This window comes from Nicotiana tabacum, chromosome 17 (assembly GCF_000715075.1).
Source record: "Nicotiana tabacum cultivar K326 chromosome 17, ASM71507v2, whole genome shotgun sequence".
Taxonomy (NCBI): Eukaryota; Viridiplantae; Streptophyta; class Magnoliopsida; order Solanales; family Solanaceae; genus Nicotiana; species Nicotiana tabacum.
The window spans coordinates 123,171,282-123,189,923 of record NC_134096.1 but is presented as its reverse complement, the minus strand read 5'-3'; the positions used below and the strand labels follow the sequence as shown (position 1 = coordinate 123,189,923).

Genomic DNA, 18,642 nt, shown 5'->3' with positions numbered 1-18,642 from the left:
GATAATATGTATATCCATTGGCCAAAAATCGGGTTTGACTTGTTCCGTTTCCTGCTCACTTTTTTCAATATTGGCCACTATTCAATCCAAACAGTGACCACTAAACCCGTCTCACTAGCCACGTGGGACAATACCATTGGCTAAACCTCGTGGCACCCAAAGACCGTCCCTGCCACGTTTTCATCACCAACTGCATTTCCCATTTGTTACAAAGTGAAGATATTTTATTTATTTATTTAATCCAACTCGGCGTCACGCACTCTCCATTTCTGTTACGCTTGCTCTTAAACCCGTCAGATCCGCCCCTTCTCTCTCTCATGGTCAAAACCCTACAAATAGCAGCATAACTCGACGGAGAAATCGAGCGAAATAATAGTCCACGGACATCTCCAGATCGTCGTCGCCGCTGTAAGTCTCTCCGATCTCTTCTCCATGTACTTTTCTATAGTGGATCTATTCCATAATTGAGTTTTACAGCTGATTTTGTTTGTGCATGAGAAAATGAGGTCATGGATGTATTAGAAGGAGAGATCTATAGATCGAAACATTGTGTGAATTTGAAAATATTTTGTGGAGTTGAGATCTGAATCGTGTAATTGGAATCCATAGATCTGATGATTTTATTTAGCTCAAGATCTGTTATTTGTCTGAGTTGATATATATGCGTGCATGTGTGTGAGCGCGCGTCACCTATATTTATGTGAATTATGAATGTACGAAAATTGAATGTTTTGGAAGCTCTTTAACTTTGATGTGTAATGTGACGGTAAAAGAGATCTAGATCTGAAAAGGCATCTATGTGTATCTTCTTTACGTGTTTTATAGAAAGAGATACGTTTGATGAATTGAGTTATATAGATTAAGTGGATTTATTATTTATGTGATGTTCACTAATCGACCATGCAAAAGTACTTGAAGTGGTACATCAACATCAGAATTGATGTTTTTGCATTTGTAACGACCTTTTAGTCGTGTTGCAAGCATTCAGAAAAGTTTATTTTGATTTAGTTATCCTGTTATTAGCAGGAATACATTGATTGATTAAATTTCCGATTTCCATGGTTTTTTAATCCTCTGGAATTGGGGGCACTGGGGCGGTGTAGGAAGAACTTTCTCGTTTTGTTTCCAGATATCAGCTCAATTTATATGCTTAAGGTATAGTCATTCGGGTGCAAAGAATATCCTGTTACTATCAGTTAGGAAATTATTGGTTTGATATATATATGGTTCACTTAATCTGAATGATTGGCAACACCTTTCATTGATTGAGATTTTGCTCTAAAATCTATCTTGAGATGCTGCTAATACTGTTATTATTTCATGTGGAATTAATATTTTTTACTAGCTATGCAAATTAAAATTACACTCGATCGAGTGTCCCACAATTAGAAATTTTGAATAGTTAATATTTTATGTTTTTCCCCTTTAATGTTTTAAGATGTTTGTACTTTTTGCTTGTATAGTTGAGGGACTATATCTTCACTGTCAATTGTCTAATAGTTCTTGTCTTTGTTTTTTCATGGTTCGCGCAGAGATAGTTCTGTTTGTAGTGAACAATGGGGGGAGGATTCAGAGTGCTGCACCTTGTGAAACCATTTCTTTCATTCCTACCAGAAGTTCAGAGTGCTGACAGGAAGGTTCAATTTAGAGAGAAGGTCATCTATACTGTAATTGCGCTTGCTATCTTTCTGGTTTGCAGCCAGCTCCCTCTTTATGGCATACATTCCACAACTGGTGCGGATCCTTTTTACTGGATGCGTGTCATTCTTGCGTCAAACCGTGGCACAGTAATGGAACTTGGAATTACTCCTATCGTGACTTCTGGAATGGTGATGCAATTGTTAGCTGGATCAAAGATCATTCAAGTGGACAACAATGTCCGTGAGGACCGAGCACTCCTGTAAGTTCATACAATTTCAATACTATTATTTTGTTTGTTTAGTCTTTTTACAACTATAGGTATTTTGCATCAGTTTAATTTGTTGGTTGTCTCTTGTTTTATTTCATATGCAGTGGTAATAGTATAGTTTTGAACTGTCAGAACAGGATATTATTTGGAACTTCTTGAGGATGATATGATATATAACTTTTATGCTCAAATCAGTTTGCAGAACCTATACTAGTTGTATTATATGGATTTGCAAGACAAGTTTCATGCTTTGAATGTTCCCACTCTTGAACATAAGCTGACATTTCTAACCTCATCTGATGTTTGTATCTGAACCTACTTCACTTCCTCCAACCAGTCCCCTTACCCATACCCCCAAAGAAAGGGATGCAGCTTTTTTGTACTTATTATGATATTTCTATTGCCTGCTCTGCTCAATGAAGCTCTCTGATGTGCTCTCTTGACAAATTTTTCTCATGCAGTAATGGTGCTCAAAAGTTGTTGGGTATCCTGATTGCTGTTGGTGAGGCAGTTGCTTATGTCCTGTCAGGGATGTATGGCAGTGTTAGCCAATTGGGTGTTGGAAACGCTATCCTCATTATCCTTCAGCTTTGCTTTGCTGCTATCATTGTTATGTGCTTGGATGAACTTCTTCAGAAAGGATATGGTCTTGGCTCTGGAATTTCCTTGTTCATAGCTACCAATATCTGGTAAGTTTCTTACTGGCCATCAAAAAGCTTGTTTTGGGCTCCTCTGTACAATCTTGGAGCTTTTGATTCCAAGTTAATTATATTTTGCAGTGAAAGCATTATTTGGAAAGCCTTTAGTCCCACAACCATCAATACCGGGCGTGGTGCTGAATTTGAAGGTGCTATTATTGCTCTGTTCCATCTTAGTATTACTAGAGCAAATAAGATCAGTGCCCTTCGAGAGGCGTTCTACCGGCAAAGTCTCCCCAATGTGACAAATCTGCTTGCGACTGTGTTGATCTTCCTCATTGTTATCTACTTCCAAGGATTCCGTGTTGTTTTGCCAGTTAGATCTAAGAATGCTCGCGGACAGCAAGGTTCTTACCCAATCAAACTCTTCTACACCTCAAACATGCCTATTATTCTTCAGTCCGCACTTGTCTCCAACCTTTATTTCATCTCTCAGGTACCTTATTGTATAGTTTTTTTATTTGAATTGACACCTTACTGTTACCTGTTCCAAGAGTGTTAACAAGTTATTTTCTTTTTCCTCCTCTCTTTACTCTATGATCAGTTGCTGTACAGGAGGTATGGTGGAAATATCATCGTGAATTTGATAGGAACCTGGAAGGAATCTGAATATTCTGGACAATCTGTTCCTGTTGCTGGTCTTGCTTACCTTGTTACTGCGCCATCAAGGTATTGTATCCTTGCTTCAGCTAATCAATCTCTATTTGCTGTAAATTTTCTTCACAGATTTAGGTTCCCACATCTTATACTTATTGCTTCTTACTCAATTGCAATTGACTGTCAACTTTCATGTATTTCAGCTTGGCAGAGATGGTGGCACATCCATTCCATGCTCTTTTCTATATAGTGTTCATGTTGTCAGCCTGTGCCCTGTTCTCGAAGACTTGGATTGAAGTTTCTGGATCATCCGCCAGAGATGTTGCCAAGCAGCTCAAGGTAAATGATCTTGTAGCATTTGCTTTTGCTGGGTAGTCTTTCAGTCTCCCAGTCTACTTATTCTATCCAAGTGATTTGGTAGTAATACTAATCAAAACTCAATTTGATCAGACTTCTAATGGTTTTTATGTTTTATGGATGGCATCCAGAATGCTAACTTTCTTACTGGGGTTCTAACTTTGCCCCATGCTGTAGATTATGAGAAGTAATAACTACTATAAATTATTGAATTGTCAAGAACTAGTTATTTCCAGGCAAGCTGAGAAAGACAGCGGAGTTTATCTTTCCATTGTGCTAACTGCTCAAAAATACTAATGAAAATTTTATAATATTTGACTAAGCAATGTCCCACATCTCTGTATAACTGAATTACTGTAAAACCCTGGTTAGTTTTGCCTATGAATGAAAGATGTAGGTATTTGGAGCATGGTTGTCTCACATAGATTATAAGATAGAATCAGAGTGATCATAGTACCGAATGACAATTTAGGTTTTGTGTATTTCCAGAAACAGTTAATTTTCAGAAAATAAGAGTAACTGTTTTTATTTTTGTTTTATCGATTTTAAACACTCCAAAAGGCTGATTTGCTTAGATAATTTTCCAACACATACACCACACTTTCTCCAAATCTTTACTCAAACGCTCAGTTTGTTTTTCAATAAAGCTATACCGAAACAGAACCAAAGCTTATTTTCGTGACTCTCAATCGCCATTGGAAATATTACAGTTATTCTCTTTGGCAGTAAAAAGAATGTTATCTTCTTGGATTTTTTTAAATCCATACGACTCCACGAGTATTATTGGTATGACAGTTCTAATGGTATTTGTTTTGCAGGAGCAACAAATGGTGATGCCTGGGCATCGTGATTCAAACCTGCAGAAAGAATTAAATCGTTACATTCCTACCGCAGCTGCCTTCGGAGGAGTATGCATTGGTGCGTTGACAGTTTTGGCAGACTTAATGGGAGCAATTGGATCAGGAACTGGAATTCTTCTTGCTGTCACAATCATTTACCAGTATTTCGAGACATTTGAGAAGGAGAAGGCGACTGAACTAGGAATGTTTGGTTTGTAGGCTGTAGCATTTATGCTAGATTTGTCCCCATGCGTTCTGCCTTCAAGCCAAAAGAGCAATGTAGTGAACTTGTTGGCTTCTTATGGATAGATATTAAGGCCCAAGTTTTTCTGTTAAATTTTGTAACTTTTTTTGTTTTTAACTGTGCTGATGAGCATGAATGTTTACAAGACAACTAGGTTAATTTACAGAAGTTTTCACAGAATTGTTGCTATTTACCCCTTTCTCCCTATTTCCCTGGATGATATAAGCATCGAGCACAAACAAGCTTGGGAATTTCGTCTGCTTTTTGGTTTGTGGACATGTAGGTATGCTTTCGATTCGTCCTACGCTCCGTTTCTGTAATGATGGTTGCCATGATAATTGATGTGTTGGGTTAAGCAGAGGTTTTTTATATGTGCTGCTCCAATATAGTTCAACATGTCTGAAAATGTCCTGGTGAATATGTCTTGAATCATAAACAGCAAACCAATGATCTTTTTAAATTTGGACTTACTAGTTTGGTGGCTGGTGTCGGTAGCCTTGGTCTTGTACCTTGGAATTTGGATGCCATTAAAGATGGCAACAATACCCTTGGATGCCATGAAAGATGGCAACAATTGGGCGTCGCATGTTTTGGCTATTTGTGGAAAGCCATTTTTTTGAGGTTCTAGCTAGTGACTTTGAAATTTGCTAACAGCATATGTAAGAATTAGGTGAATCTCGAACAAGAGCTGGGAAATTTATGACAAAACCAATAAAATAAAAGAAAAACGAAAACAACAATGTGAATTTAGACAGACACCATGTACATGCATACGCTTTAAGCTGGAACTTGGAATTCGACCTGAAACAGTGAGACAAGAGAGATGTCCATTTATCAATGAAACAACTAGCCTACTGCAATATTGAGCTAATTTCGAAGTTATTCCTGTGAAAGTAAATTACTAGAGAGGGATCTTTTTGTGATAACAAATTCCGCTTTGGGTCTTTATTTCTGCTTTTTAACCCAGGAAAGTGTGGAAAACAGACACTAGCTAGGTTACATACATATATACTCCATGTAATATTTGGACATTCTCCTTTACAACCAAAAGCGATGGCACCACAAGGAAATTAACTAGTGTTTTGGGATGGATAGAATCTACCTGCCTTCTCCAATAAGTATCCTCAGCCCTGTTAAGCATTCTTTACAATTGAAGGTCCAAAGTACATCAAAATCGTGTAGTAGGCTACAGATTAATTTCTACTTTACTGGTGTACCAAGTGGCGCCACTTATTTAGCACATTTTTAATGTTTATAAGTACTTCATCGTATCCTAACTTGTGCCTCTCCTAATTATAAACCCAATGGTGGCATCATTATTCATTAAGACTGAAGTCAAGATGTGTAAAATAGTGAGAACTTGTCATCCATTTGGTTATATTTTCCACGAGATGCAAGAAAGTAGCAACTCCAGACGCTGCAGATATTAAAACACCATATTCTTGCAAATTAATGATCGTTTTATTTGTCTAAGTTTTCTCGGGTAGCAAGTGTAATAGTAGAAGTGTACGTAAATTAACCTAGATTAAAAAATTAACACTCATCTCTTTTCTAGATGCATACTTCCTAGTTCCTCTTAATCTACGTGAAACAAAGTTTATATGTTTATCTTCTATTTTTGGCACTTTACAAAGTGGCTTTAACTTTGCGGCTTATGAATAGATTGTCTTTTCAGAGGAATATTTGCTTTGAGCCTATATGCTGCTTAATAATATATTGGAATTAAGCTGTGTATTTCATCTTCTTTTGTTTTATTACTGTGATACTGTGTCCAAATTCGAAAAAGAAAAATTGTTTCCTTTATTCTTCAGTTGGTCCCAACTATACAATCATGTTACATCAGTGCAAGTAGCTGGTACAATAAATTAAATCTTTTTCAGAGCATTTAAGCCAGTTGTGGAAAAAAGACATCTCCAATAAGAGGAGCTAGCTAGTAAGCCTTAGCCGATACCTTTAATAATAGCCCTTAGATATTGTGTATCTTTGATTAGACATTTATGCTTTTCCAAAGGCTGAAATCGAACCATCAAATTCGTCCTCAAAATTTGTTTGTATATATTGCATCTAGTTTTTTTTGAAAGCTCTCAATGGAATTTTTGAACCCTTTATTTCTAGGGTGGTAATTTGTCCCTTTTATATAGCCAATAGTCACTTTGATATAGGGTTTTGAAAAAGGTATACTAGTAATAGTAATTCTTACTTTGGATCTTTGGATTCTTATCCTCTGTCAACTCTACTTCTTGCCCTAAAAGAAAATAAAGATACACAGCCTTATTGGAGATTGACATGTACTTACATTGCTGCAATTTGATGAACTTTTAGTAGAACACTTTTAAGATGGAATGATGGAAACATGAAAATGTTAAAGTACATGAATGTGTCCAGCACTCTAATGGATGACTATATATGAGATGGAAGAACTAAAAATAGTATGGATGGGTATATTAATGGCACTGAAAAGGAAAAAAAAACAAGAAGTAATGTTTTTATTTAAAAAGAATGATTATTCATGCTATTTCCATTTATTTCTTAATTCTTTGTTATCACATTGATATAAATATGTAGAATCTTTTACTTTTTTAATTTTTTATCTATTATATAGAGGAATAGGGAGGTGAAGAGAAAAGGGATTGGGGACAATGAGAGTAATATCAGAACTTATTATACGCAAGGTTTTTATTGGTATCACTAAATTATAAATTGTGAGAGTAAAATTTAAAAACTCAATATTACATAACAATAACAAACTCAATATAATTTCATATTTGGAGTCTACAGAGCGTAGTATATAGGTAAATATAATCTTTATATTGTGAACTTAAAAAAAAGCTATTTTCGAGGCTAAGGAGAAATGTAGTCACTAGTCACTAACATCATTGAATTTTGTATCACGAGAAGCTTTATAGAATTAACTAGGTTTTGGAACAGTATATATATTAGAGAGATAATATGATTCAAAATTCTGTTCTTTAAATTATTTCATGGATGGAGATATATACAAAAGTGAGTTGAATTAATAATGATGTTTAGTAGAGCTCAGGATAGCTCTTACTTCAAAGCAACATGCGAAAAAAGGGAAATAAGGTATTGGAGTGCTCAAACAAGAATAATAAACTCAAAGCCATGTCTATCAAGGATATATATAAACAATTACCAAGCATAATCATTAATTTTCTCAATACGATATTTATGTTGTCCTCCAATTTTTTATATGGTTGAGTTAGTGTTGTTTATCATCGTATCCTGGTCCCCAAACATGGGAAACAAAAGAAGTAATCTTTAAAGTTGCTTTCAAATTGGTTATTCTCAATATTTATATATTTCTACTATTGTTAAGGTTAGGCATATGTAGCTCTATAAATGCGTCCAAAGACTTGGAGAAAATTAGAGCATAGTTACTCTGGGTATGATCTCATACCTTCTTGTTATGAGTAAATAATCTATCCAAAACTTAGTAAACAAAAAGGGTTTCATGTGGTTTTGAACCCATAAATTTAAATTTATTAATCCCCTATGTCATTTGGTCATAAATTTTTCATTATTTTAATTTTGAACATGACATACTATTAATGTTTGCTTAACATTATGATTTATTATTTCAACTTTGAGGTAAAGAATTTGAAGTTGAAAGCTAGTTTAAGGAGTATATAAAATAAAATATGATTTTCACTCATATATTTCCAAGTGAAATTCTTGTTCGAATTGTACTTTATCGATCTAAATTTTTTATCAACTTCTATTTTAAACACCTTTTTTTTCCATCTTCAATCGAATACTGTTCAAAATTCAAATACCTATCTCACCGTGTTTGAGAAAACTGAACCATCTTTTTCTGTGCAAGATCAAGACAAATTGAACGCATGAGATGGCAAGAACTGTTTTCTGCTCAAATATAAATTGTGACGTAAACTGAAAGCTTTCTTTTCCGAAACTTTTGATGTAATAATTGTCCACTTAGCAATAATTAGTATACAAGTATTTAATTAATAAGTGTGTTTATGAAATTTATAATGCAATTAGGAAGTTCTACAATTGTGGGAAATCATTAGTTTCCTCATGTATTCTGAAGAACTACAGTGATATAGCTATTCCCAAAAGGAAGTCTTTTTTTCTGGATACATTTGTTTATTCTTAATTAAAGTGAGAGATCAATTAGGCTCATAATAAGTACTCAAATTATGTATCAACTTCTGATTGACGTTATATCAGAATGCATACCAACCTGTACGAAATTGTAACGCTGAAGATGAATGAAATAATTAGTATCTTTGATAATAAAAATTGTTCTATATAATAAAATCTTTTAAATCTATTGTTTTGGTAAGTTAAACAACCAATCAAGCTTTTAAAAAACTAATGTGTATTTATAATTCACAACTTGATCATCTTTAGTTACGTACCCAACCAGCGAAATGATTAACATTTCCTTAGAATATGTTACACACCTCATATCAACTTCTACTTTCTATTTATGGAAATGACACAACAGATATTCTTCCTTTTTTCTTTCTGTAACATCACATTTGCGTTATTATTAGGTTTTGTTAGAAGACTGAAGCTGCAATGTATAAAAGCTAGGGACTAAATTGTACAATAATAAACTTGTAACTGAAATCAGGAAGTTAGTTATTAACTACCTTGTGTTAGTTAAGGGGATGAAAGAATCTATAGAGCATATTCATCATGTATATATATTTATGATCAGCTCATTTTATGTAACCAAGAAAATGAATATGAGTACAATACACTTTCCTTCCTCCTCTCTCAAGATCATCTAACCCTCTCTTTTATTCTACTCCATTTATGCTTCTATCTTTTCTTCTTCTGCTTTTGTATTTTTTTTTGAGTTCTTAGTTCACATAATTAAACATAAATCAGTTCATGGTATCAGAGCGGTAAAGCCATACAGCTTGAAGATCGATCCAATTCCGCACAAATATTTAAAAAAAGAAAGATCTTTCAAATCAAAGAAACAAGAATGAGTAATACTGCAGATCAAGAAACGATTGGAAATGCTGCTGTGTCTGGAAGAGGAAACAATCAAGCTTCTCTCGGAATCAACTACAGTCACCCTCTGTTTTTTCATCCATCAGATATTAGTGGCATACAGATTATCACCTTCCAACTTACAGGTATCGAAAACTACTCTATTTGATTTCGATCAATAAAACTTTCTCTGTTAGGAAGGAATAAACTAGGACTGGTGGATGGCTCTTGTAAAAAAAAAAGGATTTTTCTGAAACTATGGGGAATCATTGGGAAAGGGTTAATGCCATAGTTATTTCTTGGATAATGAGTTAAGTAGTAAAAGGACTTCTAGGAGGCATTATGTATGTTACTAATGCACAAACTGTTTGGGAAGAATTGCATGAACTATTTAACAAAATTGATGGTTCAAGAACCTTTAATGTTCATAGAGAGATTGCTACTTTATCTCAAGGAACTACATCTGTGTCTAGCTATTTCTCAAAGTTAAAAGACTTATAGGAAAAATTTGAGGCATTAGTTCCTACTCCTAGGTGCAACTGTGAAAAATCCAAAGAGTTTAGACTCCATCTGCAGAAACTGAAGTTGTTTCAATTCTTAATGAGGCTTAATGGCTGATATGCCCAAGCTAGAAGCCAAATATTGCTCATGAGTCCATTGTCATATGTAAACCAAACCTACTTTATGGTTATAAGTGATGCAAGCCAAAAAACAGTCAAAAATATAACTGGTATCCTAGGTGCTAATCCTGCAGTAATGCCAGGAAACTATGAAGCTGCTATGTTCACCAGAAATAGTGGTGAAAATCAGAACCACAAGTTCAAGAAGAACTATAACTTGTAGTGTGAAGTATGTAAACTTAATGGGCATACAAAAAAACCCCTGCTATATGGTGGTAGGATACCCTCATGAATTCAAGAAAAAGAAATTTGGGCAATCTGCAGCTTATAATGTGCAGATGGACAATTACACTTCTCAGACTGGTCAGAGTGGTGGCTACAATGATTTTTCACAAGCCAGGTTTCCATCGACTAAACCAAGAGTGGATTACTCTGATATCTATAACAAATCACACAGTTTTAATGGAAAGAATGCCAATATTATTCCTACATTATTTACCAAAGAGCAGTACAATCAACTTTTACAATTGATAAACAAAGAGGAAGCAACATCAACTTACTCAGCTAAAACAACAGGTAAGCATAATGAGTGCATTGCTACTAAGACTCTTCAGGAATGGATCACTGACTCAGGTGCAACCAACCATATGGTGTCAAGCTTGAGCTGCTTGAATAATGATACTATAATTAGGTCTGAAATACCAAAAAAATGTGTTTCTACCTAATGATGATGTGTCTCTAGTCACACATGTAGGAAGAAGTAGTATGTTTAACAAAGATACTATCACATATGTTTTTCATCTACCAGAGTTCAAGTACAATCTTCTATCTGTATCTAAACTAACTAAATAGCTAAATTGGATGATTGATTTCTTCCCTGAATTTTATGTTTTTCAGGATCTCTTGAGTGGGAAGGTGAAAGGAGTTGGTAGAGAGAAGGATGGGTTGTGTCTGGTATGACTGATGCAAAGGAAGACACTAAAAATGCTTGCTTAAATGTTCAAGACTCAGAGTGCAGAATCAACAATAAAGAAGTTGATATACAATAATGGCATAGTCGACTAGGACATGTTTCTGTTTCTGTATTGAAGAAAATTCTATATGTTCCTCAAGAAGTTATAGCTAATAGACTAGCTAATTGCAAAGTATGTCCATGTGCAAAACAGACTAGGCTTTCATTTCCTAACAACAATATTAGGACTACTAAATGCTTTGAACTAGTTTATATGGATGTATATGGGCCTTACAAAGTCTCAACTTTTGATAGATATAAATACTTCTTGACTATAGTAGATGATCACTCAAGAATGACCTGGATTTAGTTGTTTGCTTTGAAGTATGATGTATGCCTACTTATTCAGCAATTTGTTAAGCTTATTAAAATATAATTTGATAGAACTATAAAGGTAGTCAGAACAGATAATGGCTCAGCGTTTGTCAACTCAATTTGTAGTGAATTTTTCAGCAAGCTGGGGATCATTCATTAAAAGACTTGTGTTTATACACCCCAACGGAATGAGGTAGCAGGAAGAAAGTATAGACACATTTTGGAAGTCACTAGAGCAATAAGATTTCAAGGTTCTATACCAAGCAGATTCTGGGGAATATGTGTACTAGCAGGTGTTTACCTTATTATTAGAATGCCTAGTTCAATACTACAACACAAGTCTCCATTTGAAAAACTACACAGAAGAAAGCCATCCATTCAACATCTAAGAGTCATAGGGTGCCTATGCTATGCTAAACATGTTCAATAAACTGACAAAATATTATCTAGAAGAAGGGTTGCAGTACATATGGGGTATGCAGAAAATCAAAAAGGCTATCTACTTTATGACATTGAGAAAAATGAGTTTTTCATCAATAAAGATATAATATTTAAAGAAACTGTCTTCCCATTCTCTCTCAGTACAAACAAGCAACAAAATCAGTCCATCTTCAATGATACTACACAAGGCCAACAATATCTATACACAAAACTATATACTACAAATGATAGACAACACTTAAACATTGTTATTCCTAATGACCATCAAGCTGAAGAACATGACATCCATGCACAACATGTTTAGCAAACTTTAGAGCCAAAAGCTGATACAACTGCATCTCCATCACCAGTGTAAGTACCTAAGGAAGACCTAATGCAACTACCCACTCAAGGTGATCAAGTAGAGAAACACACAGAACTTCCTGCAGAACTACAAGTAAACCAAATAAGGTAAGAAAGGGAGAAACAACCTGCTATATGGATGAAAGATTTTGTGTCACTCAATATTCACAAAGACACACCCTATGCCATATCCAACTACATCACCTATGACGATCTAAATCCACAACATCAAGGCAACATTGCAAAAATTTTAACTGTTACAGAACCAAAGACTTACTCTGAAGCATTAAAAGACACAAAATATGTAGATGCTATGAAAGATAAAATTGAAGCATTATAGAAGAATCATACATGGGAGATCACTTCACTACTAGCTGGAAAAATACATATAGGTTGTAAATGGATATATAAAGTAAAATACAAGTCCACAAGTGAAATTGAAAGATTCAAGGTAAGGCTAGTTGCCAAGGGATACAACCAATAAGAAGGGATAGATTATCATGAAATATTTTCTCCAGTTGTAAAGATGAAGACAGATGGAACAATTTTAACACTTGCTGCACAGAAAAGATGGTTCATACACCAAATGGATGTATACAATACATTCCTACAAGGTTATCTTGATGATGAGATATATATGGAATTGCCAGTGCGATTTAGGACTCAGAGGGAGAGTAAATCAGTATGTAGACTCCTTAAACCCACGTATGAACTAAAGCAGGCTCCTAGATAATGGAATGCAAAAATGTGAGAAGCTCTGCAGAGAATGAGGTTCAAATAGAGTTAGTATGATCATAGTCTGTACTTGAAACATACTCAACAAGGTGTTGTTCTTGTATTAATGTATGTTGATGATATGCTAATCACTGGAGATACACTTACTCTGATTCAAGACACAAAGGTCAGACTTGCACAAGCCTTTAGAATGAAGGATCTAAGAGAATTAAAGTTCTTCCTAGGAATTGAGTTTGCAATGACAACTCAAGGTATGCTAATGCATCAAAGAAAATACACTTTGGAGCTTATTTCTGAGTTGGGATTAAGTGCTACCAAACCAGCCTCTTCACCTATGGATATCAATGTCAAATAGACTACAAAAGAATATGATCATCACTTGGCAAAAACTTGAACTAACACAGCTGTTGATCCCCCTACTCATTAACATGCCTACCGGAGATTAATTGGAAAATTATAATATTTAACTATGTCTAGACCTGACATTTCATATGGTGTTCAAATACTAAGTCAGTACTTATACCAACCAAAGAAATCACACATGGATGCTGCTATGAGGATTTGTCAAATATGTGAAGAAAGAACTAGGAAGAGGCATTCTACTGTCAAGCAATAAGTCAGAGGGTATAACTGCATACTGTGATGCAAACTGGGCAGCATGTGTACACTCAAGGAAATCAGTGACCGGGTATCTTATAAAACTAGGTGATTCCTTAATTTTATGGATCAAACAAACAAACTACCATATCCAGAAGTTCTGCTGAAGCAGAATACAGAAGCATGGTAGCAACTGTTGTAGAACTAGTTTGGATACTGGGGCTCATGGAAGAGATAAAGGCTGAGGTAAAGCTACCTGTTGTGATTTATAGTGACAATAAATCTACAATCCAAATTGCAGCCAATCCAATTTACCATGAAAGGACAAAATATATAGAAATAGATTGTCATTTCGTAAGGGAGAAAATAGCTCAAGGCCTTGTCTCAACTAAATATATATCTACAAAAGAACAACCTGCAGATGTCCTAACTATGGGATTAAACAAGGTACAACATGAGTGTCTTACTTCCAAGCCAGGAGTTCTGAATATATTTACTAAGTCCTAGCTTGAGGGGGAGTGTTGAAGACTGAAGCTGTAATATATAAAAGCTAGGGACTAAACTGTACAACAGTAAACTTGTAACTGAAATTAGGAAGTTAGTTATTAACTAGGGCTGCTTAACGGGCGAATAAGGCGGTTATTTACTCTTAATGGTTTGGCTTATCGGTTATTGGGTTTTAAATGTATTAATCCTCTAGCCACCCGATAAGATATCGAGCGGATTGGTATCAGTTTAGCTATTATCGGGCGGTTATCAGTTTAGTTTCAGTTGATTGAAATGATGACATTCTTCAGTCGTGGGGGTAGGGATGTGAAGTACATAGATGAACATACTGATGGACTGACTGTTTTTAATTTGTATGTTCTGCAGGTAAAGCTACAATTCTTGGTAAAATTGAGGTTTAATTATAAGCGGTGAAGTTATGATTCAGACTTGTAAATATATACTACGTATCTGTTATGTAAAGATGGTTCCACTCCATATTAGTGGAAATTGCATCTTCTTACTCATCACGTGCAGGCTTGATACTGAGGTTATCTTTTGTCGTGTGTGGGAGGGCTAGATTTTGTTGGATCTCATTTTGGGGGTTTAGGGGGAGATCGCGTCCTGCACATATAAATGCCTTTTTTGTAACAGATGAATTGTGTTTTCAACTATGATGCTTAGCTTATGGCAATGGTTGATATTAGCAGTATTAACCTGAGAGCTTTCAGTCATGGTTGTGGTTGAAGCTATTGTTGCTCTATAAATTTCATTGTAACTGACTTGTGTCCTTTCTGCTGCTACTCTTCCGGATTTTGCTAAGAAACGTTGACATGAAACTAGTTAGAAGTTGGAGTGTCTCCTAGCTTTGCTTTGGCTATATAGTAAACTGTTTAAATTTAAAGTTTTGTAACAAAATATGAATGATTCTGGAAGATGGTAATCTTTCTGAAAAAAAATATATTTTATTTATCAGTAATATATATATATATATATATATATATATATATATATATATATATATTCTTAACGGGTTAACGGATTATCCGTTAAGAAAATTGAATAATCCGCCCCAAACCGATAAGCCGTTAATAAAAAAATTTCAATCCGTTCACCGTCTGTTAAAGCGTTAACCCGATACCAATAAGGCATTAAGTTTCGATTTCAGTTCGGTTTTCGGTTTTGGTTCGATTTTGAACACCCCTATTATTAACTACCTTTTGGTTAAGGGAATGAAAGAGGGGATGAAAGAATCTGTAGAGCAGATTTATCATTTATACATACTCATGATAAGCTCATTTTATGTAATCAAGAAAATGAATATGATTACAAAATACTTTCCTTCCTCCTCTCTTAAGATCATCTAATCTTCTCTTTTCTTCTACTCCATTTCTGCTTCTATCTTTTCTTCATCTGCTTATGTATTTTTTCTGAGTTCTTAGTTCACATAATTGAACATAAATCAGTTCAGATTTTCCTAATAACAATTTTGTTTTCTTTCATTTAATTGTAAGCCCTCTACTCAAAAAAAAAAGAAAAAAAAAGAAGGGAAATAACTGTTCCAGTTTTCTACAAACACAGGTTACTATTTTCTTCATTCTTTCGACCAACAACATCCATCTTTTTTCTGTTTCCTAGGAATATGCACATATATTATAATATCAAATTTCCAACATAGAGAATGACAAAAAATAATTGCATATCAGGTGGATAAATAAGTCACATTCATTGAGCTCCAATTATTAAGTATCTCTATCTTTTCCTTCTTTTTTTTGGAGGGGGGGTAGCTGCACTGTTTACGATTTTGAATAAATAATGGCTCCAATTTTTTGAATTTAGGAAGTGGGTTGTCTCCGAATGATTTCAAGAGGGTCATTATTTATCCTAAATTCCATAAAACATATTTATTGACTAGATCATTAACAGCTATACATAGAGAAAGTGTGATTTTGTAGGGCAGGGCTATGACCATATAGCTCTCTCTATCAATATATAAAAATGAAAATCAACACAATCAACTTGTAAGCTGTGATTTCAGAGTACATATGATAGAGACTTTCATTATTTTTTATTTAATACTTATAGGCCATATATTACTAGTATTGGACTTTCTTAAAAAAAACTGGAACCTAGTCTAATATGAGTGAACACTAGGTACCCTCATCTCCTTGTTACTTTTACTTTAAACACTCCTATGATATGATTTAATTGCAAATAGCCGATATATTTTAAAATTAGACACTAAGCTTTGCATATATGATGTGAATTCTGATTAATTTATAGAATATTTTCAAAATAAACTTTTAAATAAATGGAAAACAAAAACCAAAAACAAAAATTCTTATTCATTAAATTTTATGAGATTTTGAAAGTTTTTATTGGTATTCATTGGTATAGATGAAATTGTTAACGTGGTTTCAAATATCCACATTTAATTGAAATATTGAATTAATTATTCATTAATTTCAATTCTTAAAATCAAATTATATCTTACAAAGTGGGGCAAAAAATATGATGGATTGAACTTGTTGACATTTTCCTATCATGTGCGTGGTAATTCGAAATTTATTCAAGAACAGCAGCAGAGAATAATGTGTTTGTGGACCATGTACGCCCTGACTAATTGACAAGAAAAAGTTTTGTATTACTGTAAGTCGTGAAGCACTGAGTGACCCCAGAAAAACAAAAAAAAAAATGGATTATAAAATCGCCGCATATATAACTTATGCATCTTTGAGTTGGCCATATAATTAAATATTATCAATTTTCGTATTACTAATATTGTTTACCCGCAAAATGGTACAGTTGAATTTATAACGTGATTTATAGACAAGCGAATCGATTTGATCCAAAAATAATAAATAAATGAGAACAAAAATAAGATTATCAAATGAAATTAAAGAAGATAACAAGCCTAACTAAGATAGTATAATTTTTGACAAAGAGGATTCAACCGAACCCCTTCCGCCCGCCTAGCTCCGCCCTCGGTGCCAGCCCTATTTCCAGTTTCCATCATCTATCACCATCAATAGTTGTTTCCAGCGCCTCAACTCTTCAATTTGGCCAATATTATCCTTTTAGCTTAATCATATTGATTTTACTACAATAATTGGCCAAATATACATACGGCCCATTCAACTTGATTCTATTTTTTATGTTGATACACTATCTCAACCTTGTTCCATTTTAGCCATCAAACTCTATTTCTTATGTTTTATTTTAACACAAAAGTTGAAATCAGTGCAAAAAAATATAGCGCATGTGTACACACAAATATGAAGTGTAATAAATATCCAATTAAATGTTGCCACCTAGTTTTTTCATCCTTTATTTCATATAAACTTGAAGTTTGAAGTGAATCCATGTCTCAAAGAAAATTATTTTTTCATAATGGAATGAATATTTGTTCTTGTGGATTTCAAGTTGAACTGAAAGTATCATGCACACCAAAGTGACTAGTCAGTTTTTGTGTTAAAGTGAAACATAAAAAATAGGGTTGGAGAGCCAAAAATGAAATAAAGTTCAGATAGAGTGCATCAGCGAAGGATGTTCAGTTGATCACCCTTGGACCAACATTGCTTCACCCCTGTATGCAATGCTAGTATGCTACATACCGACAATATGGTTGTGATGAATATCTATTTGCGTTGAAAGAATTTTAAATTATAATTCGTTAGGTGCCAATTAAGGCAGAGGTTTTGAGCTGTGACAATTTTTTTTTATGTTAATAGCAATAACTGCAACTGCACCGGGGGGGTGGGGGTGGGGGTGGGGGGTAAACGGCTTATCGCACGTAAAAAAGAAATAATGCAATGAATAAACGCACTATCAGGTGATATCTGATTTATTTATTAATGTATGTATTTTCTTTTAGTTTTCCACTATCTTTGGGAACATAATGTCCCGGACATTGGTGATTAAACATTGAAGGGATTTCTCAAAGAATATAGCCAGGAAACTTTTCATGTTTTTGTCTTCTTTGTTTAAACTAGAACAAGTGCACAGCTCAAGGAATCAACTGATCAGTGTGAAACTGATGACAAAAATGAGAAAATAAAACAAGTCCCTCGGTACCCCTTATGAGATTTCGGATCCCGATAATTAAGGCATAGGAAACAGTGAAACTAAAATCACCCCGTTTTGTACAAGTCCAAATGAAAAGTTTAATTGTGCCCTTTATACTAGCATGTTATCTAAATTCAATTACCCCGAAAATTGTCTGTTGTAAGTATGGATTTTAGCTTGCAAAATAAAGTAAGTTAGTGTCAAAAGTTAAATAAGAGTGATCATGCAAAAATGTCTATACAATACGTACGTATATACAATTTAAATTATGTTCTTAAATGCTTTAAAGTGAGAAATACAGATGAGCATGCATGTTCGACCTCTTTTATGAAACAACGAGATGAAGATTCCTTAAAAAATATCTTCATAAAAAACTATAACGTTGTGATTAATGATAAT

At 34.3% G+C, this 18,642-nt stretch overlaps 1 protein-coding gene across 1 annotated transcript; it reads left to right on the top strand.

The window, feature by feature from the left end:
* Window positions 1–210: 210 nt before the first annotated feature.
* LOC107804300 (uncharacterized) lies at window positions 211–4,824 on the top strand. The gene is made up of 7 exons (XM_016628168.2): window positions 211–408; window positions 1,533–1,900; window positions 2,371–2,598; window positions 2,689–3,043; window positions 3,152–3,276; window positions 3,408–3,543; window positions 4,380–4,824. Exons 2-7 carry the CDS (start codon window positions 1,557–1,559, stop codon window positions 4,617–4,619), a joined length of 1,428 nt encoding a protein of 475 aa, XP_016483654.1. The 5' UTR covers window positions 211–408; window positions 1,533–1,556; the 3' UTR covers window positions 4,620–4,824.
* The last annotated feature ends 13,818 nt before the right edge of the window (window positions 4,825–18,642 follow it).

Bases quoted from the DNA above. Each gene is read 5' to 3' on its own strand.
- LOC107804300 (XM_016628168.2), top strand. From the start codon at position 1,557: ATGGGGGGAGGATTCAGAGTGCTGCACCTTGTGAAACCATTTCTTTCA. The intron at 1,901-2,370 runs GTAAGTTCATAC...TTTCTCATGCAG, and splicing joins CGTGAGGACCGAGCACTCCT to TAATGGTGCTCAAAAGTTGT. The intron at 2,599-2,688 runs GTAAGTTTCTTA...TATATTTTGCAG, and splicing joins TTCATAGCTACCAATATCTG to TGAAAGCATTATTTGGAAAG.